Raw genomic sequence first — 19222 nt, 5'->3', positions numbered from 1 at the left:
AGTACCATGAATGTGAATGATAAAGCTGCTTGTAATGCTGGAAAGGGGATGTGTTGGTGGACGGAGTGACAACTGCTGCCTCTGGTGGTGGTTTGCAGAGTGGGGGGGGGGGGGGGGGTTCTGTGGCTCCTGCAATCAATGGGAAGGGTGCAGCTTTGAGGTCTGGATCTTCTGGTTCTGCCAATAAAACCTATGCTGGGGCTCTGGCTGGGATGAGGGGGGTCACATCAGGTGGGCAGCTTGGGGGGGGGGGGGGGGATTTGCCATCTCCGCCCCTGTCTTTCTTGTCGGCGGAATGTGGTGCAGCTCAGGGGTGCTCCACATAAGGAGGTTGGTTGTGGACAAGATCTTGGTGATGCATTTTAAGGCATCACCAAAATGCCTTAAAATTCATCACCAAAACCTTGGGGGTGATTTCAATAGACCTCTTTGCATGAATCCCTAATCTTTGCTTTAATCAGTCCAGTAGGCTCCTATGCGTGCCACCTGTCCTTGGTTCGGCCCTAGTCGCTTGATATCTTCTGGGAGAAGTATGAGCGTGTGTATGGGGGTCTGCCAGAGTGTCAAATGTTACACTCCTAGTAAGGAATGAATCCATGCCTTCTGCTGACTACTTGTCTGTCAGAGAAGATTTGGGGAGCTTCTAACCCCTCTGTGGATGAGGGGCATGTCGTCGGTGTAGATGAAAGGTGCACGGGGACAAGGAGGGTGGTCAGTGTGGATGAGAGGGGCACGGGCACAAGGCGGGTGGTCGGTGTGGACGAGAGGGGCACGGGCACAAGGCGGGTGGTCGGTGTGGACGAGAGGGGCACGGGCACAAGGCGGGTGGTCGGTGTGGACGAGAGGGGCACGGGCACAAGGCGGGTGGTCGGTGTGGACGAGAGGGGCACGGGCACAAGGCGGGTGGTCGGTGTGGACGAGATGGGCACGGGCACAAGGCGGGTGGTCGGTGTGGACGAGAGGGGCACGGGCACAAGGCGGGTGGTCGGTGTGGACGAGAGGGGCACGGGCACAAGGCGGGTGGTCGGTGTGGACGAGAGGGGCACGGGCACAAGGCGGGTGGCCGGTGTGGACGAGAGGGGCATGGGGCGGGTGGCCGGTGTGGACGAGAGGGGCGCGGGGACAGGGCGGGTGGTTGGTGTGGGCGAGAGGGGCACGGGGACCAGGTGGGAGTTGGGAAGATTCAGGGCCGAGAGCCCGGACAAAGGCGTGGAGGAATGTCAGGTCCCCGTAGCTGCTGTCGGTCTCTGGGTATGCAGCTTTTCTTTCTGTCCAGTTCCTGCACTACTTTTGGCGACTTTGGGGGTGATTTCAATAGACCTCTTTGCATGAATCCCTAACAGATGTCTGTCAAATCACCCCTGAAATCGGACTGAAATCATCTGAACTCGCATGATTTCAAACCCGCCCTCAGTGTGAACGAGGGCCAGGGCCAAGACAAGGGGTGGGCAGGAGGGACGGCTGCTCCTGGCGCAATGGTTTATTGCAGGGGTAGGGGGCACCCTAACCCTAAGGGAAGGGGGGGGGTGAAATTTGGCATCTTTGCCCTGGGCACTGGATGACCTTGTCCCGGCACTGACGAGGTCTTAGCCTGAGAGTGTTTAGGTTGGAGTAGGTGACTGCTGTGCTGCTTGTGATTATTTTTTTTTTATTTTTTCTGGCAAAAAAAAGTTTTCTATGCAGTAGTAAAATGTTAGCTTTTTTTTATTTATCCTGTAGCCAGTTACATCAGTCTCTGTACCAGAGGAGCTTACACTCTAATGTCCCCCACAGTCTCTGACTATTACAGTATTATACATTTTTATATGTAGCACTGACCCCCGAAGGAGCTGCTGTTTTTATTGGGCTTACCGTTACCTTCTTGACCTCGCCTCCGTCTAGGTTCTCCCGTGGTAGATGGCCCAAAGAAACACAGAAACTGACACTGGAGCTTCTTTTGAGTTATTGATTTAGAAGATAACAGTCTCTTAATGAAGGGTAGAAGGTTAGGAAAAAAGTTCAGGTACTTTTGGAACTGCAAAAATAGTCTCTTATAGAGGAAATCCAGAGAATTACCATTTCACAGCTGGATTTTTAACAACCCCCGGATAGACCTCCTCTCACTAGGCCCAGCAGCCGGTAGGGTGTTAAGTAAAGCAAAGTCTCTGCCACAGACTTGGATTTAACTGAGGGACGTAGACAAATTTAGAGAACTATCATACAGTACCAGTATCTCTCAGCCGCTCTGGTGATACAGTATGAATATAGATCCACAAAGTGTCCTTCAACTGAGCCTCCAGGCTCCTTCAGAGAAGCTAGCCTTGCGCATGGCGTCCTCCCGAAGAGTCCTCCCCTGGATGCTTCTCCAGTTGCTGGGCCTCTCCTTAGATGAGATGGCACCGGACCACCTTTGAATCATTATGGCCCCGATTCAGGCCTGTCCCTGCAGTTGCTTTGCCTCGGGCTATCCAGCCCTGAGGATTGGAATTTCATGTATACGCACCCCAGGCCAGGAGGGCCATGGGGGCTGGTCAGGAGGACCAGAACCAAACAGACAAAATATCTTCTGGACTGGTGTTCTGGCAGATGGTGTCCTGTCATCATATAGTGTCCGCATGCGCAGTACGGGGCAGAAGAAGCTCTGGAAAATCTCGGAAGATGAACGGCGCCTGAGCCGTGAGTGGAGGTGGTAGCCCCACCATCCAAGCGGACATGGGGTTGGGAAAATTGGAGGGCCGCTCGCGGGCAAGCTTCGCTCGCCACGCTTCGAGCTCGGCCTCGCTGCGCTCAGCTTTTATATCCCTACTCTATGTCCACTTGTATGGTGGGGATAGAACCTGGACTCACGGCGCAGGCGCCGTTCATCCTCGGGTATTTTCGGGAACCTGTGTGTTGTGTACTGCGCATGCGCAGTACACAGCGGACACTATCCGATGGGGGACCATATATGATAAGACACCGGAACCCCGAAGCACATGATCGCAGTACCTTAAATACCACCTCCCAGAATGCATAGCAGGAAAACACTCTCACTGGGCTGGTTCCGAGAAAAGAATGGCACTCAATACACCCAGCTAGACTGCGTTCTACCACTTGCTGGCGGTGACAGCGGCACCTGCAGCCAAGAAGAACTCAGTGCAATCCAGCCAGACTGGTACTGAAACCATAATTTAGCAAAATTAGCCCTAAAACCCAACTGTGGTTTTAGAAATATTAATTTTCTAAATATATAGCACGTGCTCGTCAGGAGCCAGCACTACATATAGCTCTGACATATACCGCAGCGCTGTACAGAGAACACTGAGCCAGTCACATCAGTCTCTGTACCAGAGGAGCTTACACTCTAATGTCCCCTCCCCCACAGTAACAGACTGTAAGCTCCTCGGGTCAGGTATATCATTTCTATTTTTGCGTCTGTGTGTGTATATAGTGATTTTATTGCTGTAGCTTCTGTATGTCCCTACTTTTTACAGTGCCATGGTATAGGATAGTATACTGATCACTATTTGGACTTTGCCTTTTTGCTTGACCAGTGTAGATGAGATGTACACCTCCTTTCATAATGACTGCCGCCATTTATTATACCCCCCAACCTTATTCCCCATCATCTTGCCTATAATAGAGACCACGCTTTACTTGGGGTATAACTGGCCTTAGCAGCCTTTTATTTACAAATATGAAATGTATATGAAACTTTTACCATAGCAACAAACTCAAAGTATCAGTTTTTTACCCCGTGGTCTTGTACGGCACTTCCCCAAATAACTGTTCCACTTCTACACTGCGGGCCTGCTACCATGCTAGGCCTCCAGCTGTGATAACTTCAGCCCGGAGACAACTCATTACTCGCAGTGTCCACCTTACCATCCTCAGCTAAGCCGTGTTAGCTGTACACCAAGGGAGCCCATGGCACTAATGAATCCCCCACGCTTCCATCTCATGGGTTAGTTACCACCATACAAGACCACCACCACCGCCATCGGCTAGCAAGGGTGACCCCCCTTACCCTTGGGAGCCCCGCCACACTCTCAGAGCCCTCTGTATGCCCTCCTGCAAACCCAGGGCCCATAGATCAATACCTACATCTGACAGGTGCACTCCATCCCCCAGGAGGTATAACCCCACATCATTCTCCATCTCCGGTGGTGAACCACCAATCCTCCATTCCTTATCATAAATTGCCCCACCGGTTTGTTAACTTTAATGTGGGTTTTGTTCAGGCGATCAACAGACATAGCCAATCTCTAACTTGTCCTGGCCACTATGTCGGACCAGACGATCAACATCCCAGGGAAGAGGGTACTCGGGCGCAGGAAGTCAATCTTAACATCCCTGATGAGTTCCCTCGCGGGCCGGCCCCCCAGGTCATTACCTCCTACATGCAGTACTAACACGTCAGGCGGCCTGTCCAGGTGCGCAATGTGCAGCACTTCTGGCAAAACCCTAGCCCACTGCATGCCCGGCCTCCATATCCACCGTATACATGCTTCTTCCCTAGAAATTCCTAGTTGTCTGCCATTGGGTCTCATGTCTGCCTGCCTGGCCCCCCTGAACACATAAGAGTGGCCCAGTATACTGACGAGACCCATCTGGATTCCACCTGAAAGACATGGATAAAAAGCACAGATAACCAAGGAAAATTGACCATTACACATCAACATGCACCCCGTTTTCTTGCCACTACTCCCAGTCCGCCCCTTCAAGTTCCCAATCAGTGGGCCACTCTCTACTCGACCACCAAGTTTGGCCGAATGTATGAACGGAATCTCTGAGAATCCCAACGGCCGATCCTTCTAACTGCCGCCTCGTCCAACCCACAATGCACGGCCTCAGTAGCTGCTCCGATGCAGAAGGAATGCGAAGCATACTGCGAGCTATCCAGTCCAGCCGCTTTCAAACATTTTCTGAAAACCGCCACAAACTGTCCGTCGACGGGCGTAACCCCAGGAAGTCCCAAACCGGACACAGCGGAGAATCCGGCAACAGATATAGGCTCACCTTCACCCCTTTACCCAACTGATCCGTCTTCGATCTCCGAAGTCAGACCTCCACTCCAGCCTCCGTTAAAACCACATCCTGCGCAAGCAAGCCCCCCCGGAACTCTTCTGGACAGACTTACTAGCTCGCTGATCCTGAAGGCGCCAAAAAGGCCAGTGAAAATGCTGCCCGGAACAAGGACGCCTCATACGCCGAAGAACACACAAAACCGACTCGCCATTGCCTTCAGGTTGCCGAAAGTCACCGGCCTCCTGACATCTCTCCGTTTTTGTGCCTGGCGATAGCCCTTCAGTGCTTGCCGGACACAAGTCCTTCATATAATCTACCGACCCCTGTAATTTGAACCAAAATGCTAGCCCCGCGAGCTTGCGGTCCATTGCAGAAACCAACATCCCTTGCTCCAAGTTCCTGGAAACAAAATGGATCACTAACAGCCTCACCACCTCCGCCAACGGATCCATTCCGACCTATCTAACCAAGTCCCTCAATTCGTTCCAGACCTTCCCATAAGCCGTCCAGGTGGACTCATTTACCGATCCCCCTGATACATCCAGCGAGGACTCCTCGACAATCAACCACATCCAGTGGGGACACGGAACACCCTGCCGTCGGCGCTAACTCCCGAAACCTGTCCCACTGAAAACGAGACAAGGCGTCAGCCAATGTGTTGTCCACCCCCGGGAGATGTACAGCATACAGAAATATATTCAGCTGTAGGCAGCGCAGGACTAAGTGCCGCAGCAGCCAGACGACAGGAAGTGACGATGCTGAAATGCGGTTAATAACTTGAACCACACCCAGATTGTCACAATTCAGCCTAACCTTCAAATCCTTAAACTCCTCTCCCCAGATCTCAATCGCCAGAACCACTGGAAACAACTCCAGTAGCACCAGATTTTTACACAGGCCCGCCGTCACCCACTCTGTGGGCCAGGGGGCGACGCTCCAATGCCCCCTGATAAAAGGCACTCTACCCAGTAGACCCGGCAGCATCTGTAAACAGGTCCAGGTCCCAATTACTCACTGGGCTGCTCATCCACAGGGATTTACCATTGTAACACGCCAGGAAAGTGTGCCACACCCTCAAATCCTCACGATGCTCCCTCGTTAGACAGATGAAGTGATGAGGTCGCCACTGACAGCCATCCATAAAACCCCGGGTGCAGCAGCACTGACCGTAAATTCTTTGCAACCGGTGGAATAACAGTTAATGAACTTGGGATTCTAAAGCCCTCCGAGAATCCCTCCCGCAACAGCTGGGCAGCCGCCCGGTCCGGGTACCTATTTAGGAAAGGTTGCATCCTTTCCCCCTTCACAGGTGTCGCCCTGGGGGCCACCCCAGACAGTGGCCCACCCATTGCGGTCCCTGACCCACCTGTGGCAATACCCCCCCATTAACCCCTGCAATGCTGTAGAGAAAGACAGACAAAGATGACAGACAATGACTTACCGTGCCGACCTGGGGGTGTCCCCGCCACCGCTGCTCTCGCTTCCGCTGCCGTCGGACGCACCTGCTGCTCATCGGGTTAGGACCCACTCAGCTCCCCTTTGGACAGCTCTCCGGGTGCTTGCAGGGGCTCCGCGTTATCCAGCCTTGGTGATGAAGGTCCGGGTGTCTGCTTCACTGTCTCGTGTCGGCCCCGCCTCCCGTCCATAGCTTCGCCCACCGCTGCGCACCTCCTCGTGTCTGGGGCCCTGGCTAAGGCACTCCTGGGTGGTCTGCGTCCACCATCTTGTCTCCCTCTCCTTGCTTCCGAACCGCCAGCCGGGGATGGGGAAGGCCCTGCGGTCATGCCTGGCACTCCCCGCAATTCTGCCCGGGAACCCCTCCTCCTCAAATTAAACCCCTCCCCGTCTGCTTATTTTCATTAGCCACCCCCCTCCAGCTCCACACTTTTTCTAACTTCCTAACTTAACCCTTACTGTGCACCCTTATCCCACCTGTCATGCTGGCCATCTGCTATGTTCCTTTCCAATCCTCTCGTCCCGGGCCCTTCTTGATGACTTTACCATTGAAATCAGTGGAAACGCATCAAAACTCATCTCATTGCATGCGCCAAGACATGAGTCTTTATGACCATAAATGCGTCACGATGCGCACCAACCCAGATGTGTGTCGCACATTAACCTTCAATACAAAGCTCATGGCGCTTACCAGAAGCACCTGGTTCAAAAGCACATCTCTTATCAACAGATGACCGATCGTATCTTCAGCTCTCACATATGACAAGGCATCGGATATATCCCAATATATCCCTGATGGGATATATCCGATGCCTTGTCATATGTCCAGGTGCTTCTGGTTGGTGGTAGGTAGTGATCCATAGAGGAACAAATTGAGTTTAAAGAACATACAGTATTTATGCTTTCTGTTTGAAAGTAATTGTATATATTATAGGGTTTCTTACTGTGTGTAGGTTGATATTTACATATACTTAGTTTTGTATTACATTTTAAATTCATACTTGGGCCCCTTTCACACGGGGCGTATCAGTAATGATCCGCACCGTGATGATCCGCTTGCTCAGCAGGGATTGCTCAGTTGTCCCCGCTGAGCCGGCGGTGGACAGGGCGGTCTCCGCACACTGTGCAGGGACCGCCCTGAGAGCTCTCCGCTCTCCTCCTTGGGGATCAGATGAGCACGGACCGTGTGTCCGTGTTCATCCGATCCGCTCTGCAGACGGATAGAAAATAGGATTTTCCTCCGTCTGCAGAATCGGACTGTTGCGGAGGCGGACAATAGCGGGTGTCTGCGGATGTTCATCCGCAGACACCCGCTGTCCCATAGGGATGCATCTATGTCCGTATGTCATCTGCAAACGGATGGATGAAATACGGACATAATATCCACATGTGTGAAAGGGGCCTTATAGTTTTATGTTTTTTTTTTTTTTAAAGCGCTGCTAGTGCCTTTGTGGTGTTCACCGTTGGTGACTTTCTTTTTGCCACCATATTTGCGATATGTATTCATATTTTTGGTAAAAAAAAATCACAAGCGTATATTGATTGGTTTGCACAAGTTGTAGTGTCTACAAACTGTATAGATTTATAGCAATTGTAATAAAATAACAAAAACAGAACTCACAAGACTGTTCATTGTCTCCTGGAAGTGATGTATGAAGTCTGGCAGTGGAGTGATTTGGTGGATTGTTAATATGTATGGCCTTCATGATGCTGTCTGTTCACAAAGGTACGTCAACAAACCTCCAAAGGCTTCACAGAACAGCTGTATTTTTATATGGAGATTAAATTACACACAGGTGGACTCTATTTACTAATTGGGTGACTTTTGAAGGCAATTGGTTCCATTATATTTTTGTTAGGGGTATCAGAGTAAAGGGGGCTGAATACAAATGTCCCCCCACACTTTTCAGATATTTTTAAACATTTTTAAAACATTTAGTTTTCCTTCCACTGTGTTGGTCTATCACATAAAATCCCAATAAAATACATTCATTGTTACATGACAAAATGTGGAACCTTTCAAAGGTTATGAATATTTTTTTTTTTTTCCAAGGCACTGTATAGTGAGGTTTCTCAATCAGGGCTCCTCCAGAGGTTGCTAAGGGTTCCTTGAGCAATGAGAAGTTTCTGCCTCCTTAGGTCAGTTCCCACTGACACCGCTCTAGGTTTTTTTTTATTTTTGCTGTCAGTCTTCCCACTGACCAGTGGTGGCCGTTCATAGGGGGTGCCGGCCCCTAATCTCCATGCAGGGTGTTTTTTTTTTTTTTAAGCACATGGTTAGAGGCTGAGGCTCTAATTGGCTTTAAAAAGGGTGGGCTCAGGGGGGCGGAGCACTGTGCCTAGAGCCCACCCAGTGGTGTCACCATAGAAAATTAATATTGTCTTCCTGCTTCTCCTCTGGGCCAATCAGGAAGCGAGTCTTAAGACAGGATTGGCCAGTAGAAAAAGCAGGAGGGAAGTCCCTGAGGTGGAGAAGCAGGGCGGAGCCGTTGAATCTGCCCACGACCTGGTAGAGTTAATTGGCGTGGGACGGTCAACCAAACGATTGGAAGGTGGGGGCACGGCTGTTAAGTTTGTTGCCCCCCCTTCAAAAATTGGAAAACCAGCTGCCACTGACCCTCCAGTGTAAGTACCATTCTTCCCACGGACCCCCCCCAGCCCCCCATGTATGACATTCTCCCTACTGACCATCACAAATGTATCATGAGTTGTAGATATAGTAATTTTTAGCAGTTAGTCCATGAGACCAGAAAGTTATTTCAAGGGTTCCTCTGTTGAGATGCTGATCTATAGGGTGAGGTGTGTGTGTATAGTGTATAGTGTGTGTGTGTGTGTGTGTATATATATGTGTGTGTGTGTATGTATATGTGTGTATATATGTGTGTATGTGTGTATGTGTGTGTGTGTGTGTGTGTGTGTGTGTGTGTGTGTATGTGTATGTGTGTGTGTGTATATATGTGTGTATGTATATATATGTATTCCATGTGGCTTTATTCTATTGTACAGATGCAATCATACAATTTGTAGTATACTGGTATATTCTGTGTCTATTGTCCTATGTTTTGTCTATTTTTGGTTCACATGAAGTCTCTCTCATTTGGAATACCCCTTTTCCTCTGTCCTCTCCAGAATGTCTCTATTGGTGGCCCTACTTGTGTTCGGGTTCCTGATTGTGGCTCAGTGCTGTACTCCTGAGCCCGGAGGTAAGAACTGAACTGATTGTATTAACCGAAATCTCAGTAGAAGTGAATGGCTAATAAAAGACACAAAGGAAACCTCACAACTTGCCTCTAAACTGAATTCTGTGTGATCCATTGCAGGAAGATTCAGCAGGCTTTTCCTAGTGCTTTTGAGAGGGGCGGCAGCTTGTTGCAATGCCCACTTCTCTCCATCTAACTCTGAGCTTGTACTGAGGAGCAGGGAGGCTGCTATGCTGACTACTCTTTGCAATGTAGTTGCTTGTCTGTCTCTGGCCTTTAATACTTTCTAATTAAACATGAAGATCATGAAGTCCCAATGACATTAGATTTCCTGTTCTCCATATACATTGAAGAGTTCAGCAATGAAAGCCCTGTTTCTCTTAGGCGTCAGTTCGTTTTAATTAGAATGAGTCGTTGTGGATCAGAATTTCCCACCTTAATGGACCAGAGTTTCTCAACCAGGTTTCCATGGAACCCTAGGGTTTCTCCTAGAGGTTGCTAGGGGTTCCTTAAGCAATGGGCTGTCTCCTAACAAGTTCCCACTGACGCCATTGATCTTTAGCCATCTGTAAGGGGCTCATTCTTCCCCATGACCACAAGCGTAAGGAGCATTCTTCCCTCTGACCATCAACTTATTCGGACTTGTAGATAGTCATTCGTAAGAGGGGTTCCTCTGTTGAAAGGTTGAGAAAAGCTGTTAGAGGCTTATGTGAGCCTGTTTAACAATCTTTGCATGTGAGCCTAGATAACAGCCATTTTTTTTTTTAACATTTAGCTTCTTAAAACTTTAATGGGGTTCGGATTTGGTATCCATATTTTAGTCGCGTTCTTAGAACCTGCCTTGAACTGAACCCAGACATGTTTGAATGCCTAGTCACAGCAGAGTATTTTCTACCTTGTGGCGGGTCATGTTGGAGATGTGATATCCCAGTGGTGAGTGTACCGTAATTGGAAAAGTAAAAAGGTCAGAAGCAGAGTATTGTCTACCTTGGTGGTCTCCAAACTGCGGCCCTGGGGGGTCAAGTGTGTTCCTTTACTAAACTTCTTTTTTTTTTTTTTTCTTTTTTTTTTTTTTCTAGCCCTTGGGGCACTATTCCTCCCACTGACACCAATGATGGGGCAGTACTGCCCCCCCACTATCACCAGGTGCTATGTAGAGGCATTTTTATCCCCATTGGCCACATTCCAGCCCGCATAGTCTGAAGAACAGTAGACTGGCCTTTTAGAAATTTTGGCGACCCCTGGAGGTTCATGTGATGTGCTGGGTATATTAAGGTGGCAAGAAGGTCAGGAGAAGAGTATCTTCCATCTTTTACAGGGGGTCATGCTGTAGGGAGTGATATCCCAGTCGGGTGTGTAACTGGAAAGATAGAGAGAAGGTCATGAGGGGGAGTATCTTCTACCCTATGGAGGGTCATGTTGGAAGGTGTGATGTCCTGGTGGGGAGTGTTCTCAAATGTAGAGAACTCCAGGAGAAGAGTATTCTCTATCCCAAGGAGGGTCAGATCATGGAAGTTGTAGATATTTCCTTTTTTTAAATGGTAAATTTACCATTAAAGTGACATTTCTGGTTGTTATCTGCAGTGGTTAATGTGGCCCGAAATGGAGAAGCCAGCCAGAGTTCTGTCTACCAGCACAAAGTGATGGGCTATGCAAACAAAGCCATAGATGGAAACGCGGAAAGGAATTTTGATAAAGGTTTCTGCACTCACACCAAGAAGGACTACGAGCCCTGGTGGAATCTGGACCTGAAAAAGACCTACAACACATCCAGTATCGTCATCACAAACCGCCAGGACTGCTGTGCGCAACGCTTGTTGGGGGCCGAGGTCCGCATTGGTGATTCACCTGATCGCAAAAATCCTGTGTGAGTACATGGAGGTTTACTTCTTCAAAAAGGGGCTACAAACTATGATGGTGCCCCAATATGGGCTGGTAAACGGGTGGATTACAGCTTCCCATATCGGTCATAAATGGACCACCGTAAAATAGATACTTTTGGCTCCGTTTGCCACCAGAATAAAATGAAATCAAAACAATCCAAATGAATGTGAAGTGCAGACTTTCAGCTTTAAGTCAAGGGGTTAAACCTAAACATTAAGTACAAATTTTAGGGACTACAACCACTTTTATACAGTTCCTCCATTTTTAGGGGCTCAAATGTATTTGGATAAATAAAAAATGAATAGAATGTTCGTTTTCAATATTTTGTTGAGAATCCTTTACAGGCAATGAGTGCCTGAAGTCTGGAACCCATGGACATTACCAAAGACTGCGTTTCCTCCTTTCTGATGCTTTGCCAGGCTCTAACTACATCTGTCTTCAGTTGTTTGTGGGTCGTTTTGCCTTCAGGTGAAATGCATGTTCAATTGGGTTGAGATCAGGTGATTTACTCGGCCATTGCAGAATATTTCACTTTTCCTTCAAAAGCTCCTGGGTTGCCTTTGCAGTATTTTGGATCATTGTCCATCTGTACTGTGAAGCGCCATCCAATCAACTTTGCTGCATTTGGCTGAATCTGGGCTGACAGTATACAGTATCTCTAAACACTGCAGAATTCATCTGGCTCCTTCTGTCACATCAATAAACACCAATGACCCATTGCCCCTGGAAGCCATGCATGCCCATGCCATCACACTGCAAGCTCCACCCCACCACGTGACCACAGATATTGTGTGCTTTGAGCTGTTGCATGCCTTCTCTACACACTACTTGTCATTATGGTACAGATTTAATTTCTTTTTACCCATCCAAAGAATGCTTTTTATAACTGCTTTTTTTTTTATTTATTTTTTTTGTTTTTTTGGCAAAGTCTAATCTGGCTTTTCTATTCTTCAGGCTTATGAATGGTTTGCGCCTTGTGGTGAACCCTCTGTATTTGCTCTTGTGAAGTCTTCTCTTGATTGTAGACTTTGACAATGATGCGCTCACCTCCTGGAGAGCGTCCTTCACTTGTCTGGGTGTTGTGAATGTGTTTCTCTTTACTATAGAGGATCCTGCAATCGTCCACCACTGTTGTCTTTTGTGGACGTCCAGACCTTTTTATGTTGCTGAGTAGTGATGGACGAACTTCCGACGGGACGTTTCGCGAACGCGAAACGCGAACGGACACAAACGTTCGCGAAAACGACCGTTCGCCGCGGGCTCCATTGACTTCAATGGGAGGCGAATTTCGCAAACCTTTAGGTCGAATTTGCGGCCACGGGGTAATTATTAGGGGGTAGCACGTAGTCCCACCACCTGGACAATAGCATAATACATGTATGAGGTGAATTTGGGATCGATAACTACAAGCATTTTTTTTTTATTTGGGAAATTGTTCTGACAATTCAGGACTATGGAGCTAATGAAGGCAATGGAGGAGAGGGAAGGTCAGGGACCAGGGTAGGCAAACAAGAGGGTGCAGGAGATACAGAGCACTGACAGCAGCACCGTAATACAGAGCACTGACATCAGCACCGTGACATACAGCGCTGACAGCAGCTCCGTGACATACAGCGCTGACAGCAGCTCCGTGACATACAGCGCTGACAGCAGCTCCGTGACATACAGCGCTGACAGCAGCTCCGTGACATACAGCGCTGACAGCAGCTCCGTGACATACAGCGCTGACAGCAGCACCGTGACATACAGCGCTGACAGCAGCTCCGTGACATACAGCGCTGACAGCAGCTCCGTGACATACAGCGCTGACAGCAGCTCCGTGACATACAGCGCTGACAGCAGCTCCGTGACATACAGCGCTGACAGCAGCTCCGTGACATACAGCGCTGACAGCAGCTCCGTGACATACAGCGCTGACAGCAGCACCGTGACATACAGCGCTGACAGCAGCTCCGTGACATACAGCGCTGACAGCAGCTCCGTGACATACAGCGCTGACAGCAGCTCCGTGACATACAGCGCTGACAGCAGCACCGTGACATACAGCGCTGACAGCAGCTCCGTGACATACAGCGCTGACAGCAGCTCCGTGACATACAGCGCTGACAGCAGCTCCGTGACATACAGCGCTGACAGCAGCTCCGTGACATACAGCGCTGACAGCAGCTCCGTGACATACAGCGCTGACAGCAGCTCCGTGACATACAGCGCTGACAGCAGCACCGTGACATACAGCGCTGACAGCAGCTCCGTGACATACAGCGCTGACAGCAGCTCCGTGACATACAGCGCTGACAGCAGCTCCGTGACATACAGCACTGACAGCAGCTCCGTGACATACAGCGCTGACAGCAGCTCCGTGACATACAGCGCTGACAGCAGCACCGTGACATACAGCGCTGACAGCAGCTCCGTGACATACAGCGCTGACAGCAGCTCCGTGACATACAGCGCTGACAGCAGCTCCGTGACATACAGCGCTGACAGCAGCTCCGTGACATACAGCGCTGACAGCAGCTCCGTGACATACAGCGCTGACAGCAGCTCCGTGACATACAGCGCTGACAGCAGCACCGTAAGCAGCCCCAGGAGGAAGTCAGCACAGCACAGGGATGGTGTGATCCCCTCATAATAAGAACCCCCAGGAGGAAGTCAGCACAGCACAGGGATGGTGGGAGCCCCTCATAATAAGAACACCCAGGAGGAAGTCAGCACAGCACAGGGATGGTGGGAACCCCTCATAATAAGCAGCCCCAGTAGAAATATGACACCGCTCAACCTCTTCAAAGAGGAGGGTAGGGGCATATAGTACGGTGTGCTTTTTTGGGTCAGGGAAGTGAGCCAAATGAATTAAGAAGGTCTGTGTGCTTGATTCCAAAAATTGTTTATAGACATATACATGGTCTACTGATCACATGTGTTGAATTCCTCCGAGATCCATGCCTCATTCATTTTTAGAAATGTGAGGTAGTTAACACTGTGGTGAGCTAGGCGAGTACGCTTATCGGTCACAATCCCCCCTGCTGCGCTGAACGTCCTTTCGGACAGGACACTGGATGAGGGGCAAGCCAACAGTTCGATTGCAAATTGGGCAAGCTCTGGCCAGAGGTCAAGCCTGCCCACCCAGTAGTCTAGGGGTTCATCACTCCTCAGAGCGTCCACATCGGCCGTTAACCCAATGTAGTCGGACACCTGACGGTCTAGGCGTTCCCTGATGCTGGATCCGGATGACACCTGTCGATGGGTCGGCTGAAAGAATGACCTCATATCCGAAGTCACCAACACATCTTCAAACCGGCCTCTTCTTGCAGGCGCTGTTGGATTGGTACCCGCAAATCCTTCTCTGGGAGTGGGAATTGCTCCTCTGCCAGCGCACGCAAAAGCAGAATGCAGCATTTCTCGAAGCAAGGCCTGGAAGTGCTGCATTCTGACAGCCCTCTGCGACGGCGGTAACATTTCCGCCATTTTGTGTTTGTACCGGGGGTCTAAGTACGTTGCCACCCAGTACTGGTCCTTGACCCTCATGCTTTTTATACGGGGGTCCCTATTAAAACACTGGAGCATGAAGGCCCCCATTTGCACTAAAGTGGAAGCGGTGTGGTGGCCTGGCTCCTGCTCATCATCCAGGATAATGTCGTCCTCTTCATTCTCCTCTCCCCATCCTCGCACAACAGGGATCCCAGAAAGGTTTAAAGCATGCTCTTCTTGCTCCTGCTCATCCGCCCCGGCACCATCCTCCTCTGACTCCTCATCAGACTCCTGTTGTTGACTTGTCTCAGATAGAGTAGCCCCCCCTGGGAATTCATCCAGCATTGCGACTTCCTCATCTTCCCGCTCCTGCTCCTCCACAGCCTGATCAATGACACGACGCAATGCACGCTCCAGAAAGAAGGCATAAGGTACCATGTCACTGATGGCGCCATGGCTGCGACTGACCAGTTTGGTGATCTCCTCAAATGGCCGCAGAAGTCTGCATGTGTCGCGCATGAGCAGCCACTGGCGCGGTGAAAAAAAACCCAGCTCCCCAGAACCGTTTCTTTCGCAGAGTTCATACAGGTAGACGTTAACTGCACGTTTCTGCTGGAGCAGCCTATCAAGCATATAGAAGGTTGAGTTCCATCGCGTCGGGCAATCGCAAATAAGACGTCTGACCGGCAGATGGTGTCGCCGCTGAATGTCAGCAAGGCGAGCCATGGCCGTGTAAGATCTTCTGAAATGGGCCGAGATTTTCCTTGCCTGCCGCAAGATGTCCTGGACCCCAGGGTATTTGACAAGGAATCGCTGCACGACCAAGTTTAAGACGTGTGCCATGCACGGCACGTGCGTGATTTTGCCCTGTTTCAATGCGCTAAGCAGATTGGCACCGTTGTCACACACCACTTTACCAACTGTCAAATTGAGCGGTGTTAGCCACTCATCTGCCTGTGAACGCAAAGCTGAAAGGAGTGCCGGGCCAGTGTGGCTCTTTGCTTCCAGGCACAACAGACGCAGCACGGCATGGCAACGTCTCACCTGGCATGTGGAATAGGTTCTGGGGAGCTTGGGCGGTGCAGTGGAAGAGACGCTAGCAGCGGAAAAGGAGGAGGCAGCTGAGGAGGAGAGGGAGGAGGATGGAGTAGGAGGAGGAGAAGAAGAGTCAGGCCTGCATGCAATCCGTGGCGGTAAAACCAAATCTACACGGGTGCCACGGGTTACATGCTTGACGGCCGTCAGAAGGTTCACCCAGTGGGCAGTAAAACTGATATACCTTCCCTGCCCGTGTTTGCTAGACCACGTGTCTGTGGTCAGATGTATCTTGGCACCGACACTGTGTGCCAGAGATACATTCACTTGCCGCTGAACATGGCCATATAGCTCTGGGATGCCCTTCTCTGAGAAATACTTCCTTCCTGGGACCTTCCATTGTGGTGTTCCAATGGCCACAAATTTGCGAAAGGCCTCCGAGTCCACCAGTTTATATGGCAGTAGTTGGCGGGCTATGAGTTCTGACAAGCCAGCCGCCAACCGTTGGGCAAGAGGGTTATCCGGCGTCATCATTTTTTTACGCTCAAACATTAGGCCCACGGAAGCCTGCCTTTTTGCAGAAAAATGTGAGCTTGGCGTGATGGAAGGTGGAGTGGAGGACAATTGTGAGGAGAGAGGAGAAGGAGAAGTAGAAGACGAGGCTGGACGGTGAGAGCCTGCAGTGTGGCTTTGTGTGTTCCGTTGCTCCCACTGGGCTCGGTGATGGCTGCTCATGTGCCTTCTTAAGGCGGTCGTCCCTAGGTGAGTATTGGGCTTACCGCGACTAACGCGTTGACTGCAAAGATTGCAGATGGCAACGCTATTGTCAGCAGCGGACACGTTAAAAAAAGCCCACACTGCGGAGCCATGTGCCGGTGTCCTGGGAGCGCCAGATGTGACCGTACATGGTCGATGACTCGCTCCTGATACATTTGCAGTCTGCTTTGTCCCTGCTGTGCAATGTAAGTCATTGCTGCTTCTCCTCCCTATCTGCTGGTCCATATCTCCCTCTGAACTCCCCTCCTCTTCCTCTCTTGTGGGCACCCACGTGACATCACTAGACACGTCATCATCAACGTCACCTTCCCCACCGCTATAAGTAGAGTAGGCAGCAACACCGGGGACCAACCTCCTCCTTGGGCTGATCTGGGTACTGGCGTCAGACTGCTGAGTAGCGCTTGTTGCTACCTCCTCTTCCTGATCCAATACCAAGAGTGGCTGCGCATCAGAAATGTCCTCTTGATATGGATCGGAAAATAATTCCAGTGACTCAAGCGGAAGGTATGTGGTGGTGGTGGTGGTGGTCGTGTTGTTGGTGGTAGTGTCTTTGGGGGTGCACATAGCAGAGAGTGAAGAAGAGGGTGCAGATCGAGAGGATGAGGAGGGTGCAGAAGAGTAAGGCTGAGCGAGCCACTCAACCAAGTCTGGTGCATCCTTTAAAGTAATTGAACGCACCTTCTGCAACTTCCCACTTTGGCTCAAGCCTGTTGCTCCTGCCCTACCCCTACCACCCCTGCGGAAGGGCCTGCCTCTTCCTCTGCATGTCATTTTTTAAATGACCCTGTGACAAAACTCTTAGTCCCTATACCGCTGAAGGACTGCTGCAGTATAGGTGAGCGGTCAGCAGTGGTGCACGTCAACCCTATCTATTGTGGACCTATAGCGGTCCTTACAGAACAGCAGACTGTACCGCACTCAAGCCTATGTACCGTAGCACCCTATACCAAGTTACCAGTCCTTATAAGAACTTTTGTGGACCAAGCAGGTTGTGTATTAGTGTTTAGCAGACTGTACGTCAGTCCCTATACCGCTGAAGGACTGCTGCAGTATAGGGCAGCGGTCAGCAGTGGTGCACGTCAACCCTATCTATTGTGGACCGATAGCGGTCCTTACAGAACAGCAGACTGTACCGCACTCAAGCCTATGTACCGTAGCACCCTATACCAAGTTACCAGTCCTTATAAGAACTTTTGTGGACCAAGCAGGTTGTGTATTAGTGTTTAGCAGACTGTACGTCAGTCCCTATACCGCTGAAGGACTGCTGCAGTATAGGGCAGCGGTCAGCAGTGGTGCACGTCAACCCTATCTATTGTGGACCGATAGCGGTCCTTACAGAACAGCAGACTGTACCGCACTCAAGCCTATGTACCGTAGCACCCTATACCAAGTTACCAGTCCTTATAAGAACTTTTGTGGAACAAGCAGGTTGTGTGTTAGTGATTAGCAGACTGTACGTCAGTCCCTATACCAATGAAGGACTGCTGCAGTATAGGGCAGCGGTCAGCAGTAGTGCACGGCAACCCTATGTATTGTGGACCGATAGCGGTCCTTACAGAACAGCAGACTGTACTGCACTCAGGCCTATGTACCGTAGCACCCTATACCAAGTTACCAGTCCTTATAAGAACTTTTGTGGACCAAGCAGGTTGTGTGTTAGTGTTTAGCAGACTGTGCGTCAGTCCCTATACCGCTGAAGGACTGCTGCAGTATAGGGCAGCGGTCAGCAGTAGTGCACGGCAACCCTATGTATTGTGGACCGATAGCGGTCCTTACAGAACAGCAGACTGTAACGCACTCAGGCCTATGTACCGTAGCACCCTATACCAAGTTACCAGTCCTTATAAGAACTTTTGTGGACCAAGCAGGTTGTGTGTTAGTGATTAGCAGACTGTACGTCAGTCCCTATACCAATGAAGGACTGCTGCAGTATAGGGCAGCGGTCAGCAGTAGTGCACGGCAACCCTATGTATTGTGGACCGATAGCGGTCCTTACAGAACAGCAGACTGTAACGCACTCAGGCCTATGTACCGTAGCACCCTATACCAAGTTACCAGTCCTTATAAAAACTTTTGTGGACCAAGCAGGTTGTGTGTTAGTGTTTAGCAGACTGTGCGTCAGTCCCTATACCGCTGAAGGACTGCTGCAGTATAGGGCAGCGGTCAGCAGTGGTGCACGTCAACCCTATCTATTGTGGACCGATAGCGGTCCTTACAGAACAGCAGACTGTACCGCACTCAAGCCTATGTACCGTAGCACCCTATACCAAGTTACCAGTCCTTATAAGAACTTTTGTGGACCAAGCAGGTTGTGTATTAGTGTTTAGCAGACTGTACGTCAGTCCCTATACCGCTGAAGGACTGCTGCAGTATAGGGCAGCGGTCAGCAGTGGTGCACGTCAACCCTATCTATTGTG

The 19222-nt window shown here is 50.2% G+C and overlaps 1 protein-coding gene across 1 annotated transcript in view; it reads left to right on the top strand.

The window, feature by feature from the left end:
- Positions 1 to 19222, top strand: part of LOC143997715 (fucolectin-like) — a 36944-nt gene that overhangs the window by 312 nt on the left and 17410 nt on the right. Inside the window, exons 2-3 of the mRNA XM_077493496.1 lie at positions 9571 to 9644; positions 11226 to 11508. Of these exons, the coding sequence (XP_077349622.1) occupies positions 9572 to 9644; positions 11226 to 11508 (356 nt within the window). The 5' untranslated portion in view covers position 9571. The remainder of the gene's footprint in view (positions 1 to 9570; positions 9645 to 11225; positions 11509 to 19222) is intronic.

The sequence above is a fragment of the Lithobates pipiens genome, unplaced genomic scaffold, assembly GCF_037356315.1.
Source record: "Lithobates pipiens isolate NorthernLeopardFrog02 unplaced genomic scaffold, aLitPip1_a1.2 Scaffold_19, whole genome shotgun sequence".
NCBI classification, from domain to species: Eukaryota; Metazoa; Chordata; class Amphibia; order Anura; family Ranidae; genus Lithobates; species Lithobates pipiens.
The sequence above is the reverse complement of the archived record's forward strand: the minus strand, read 5'-3'. Positions and strand labels throughout refer to the sequence as shown.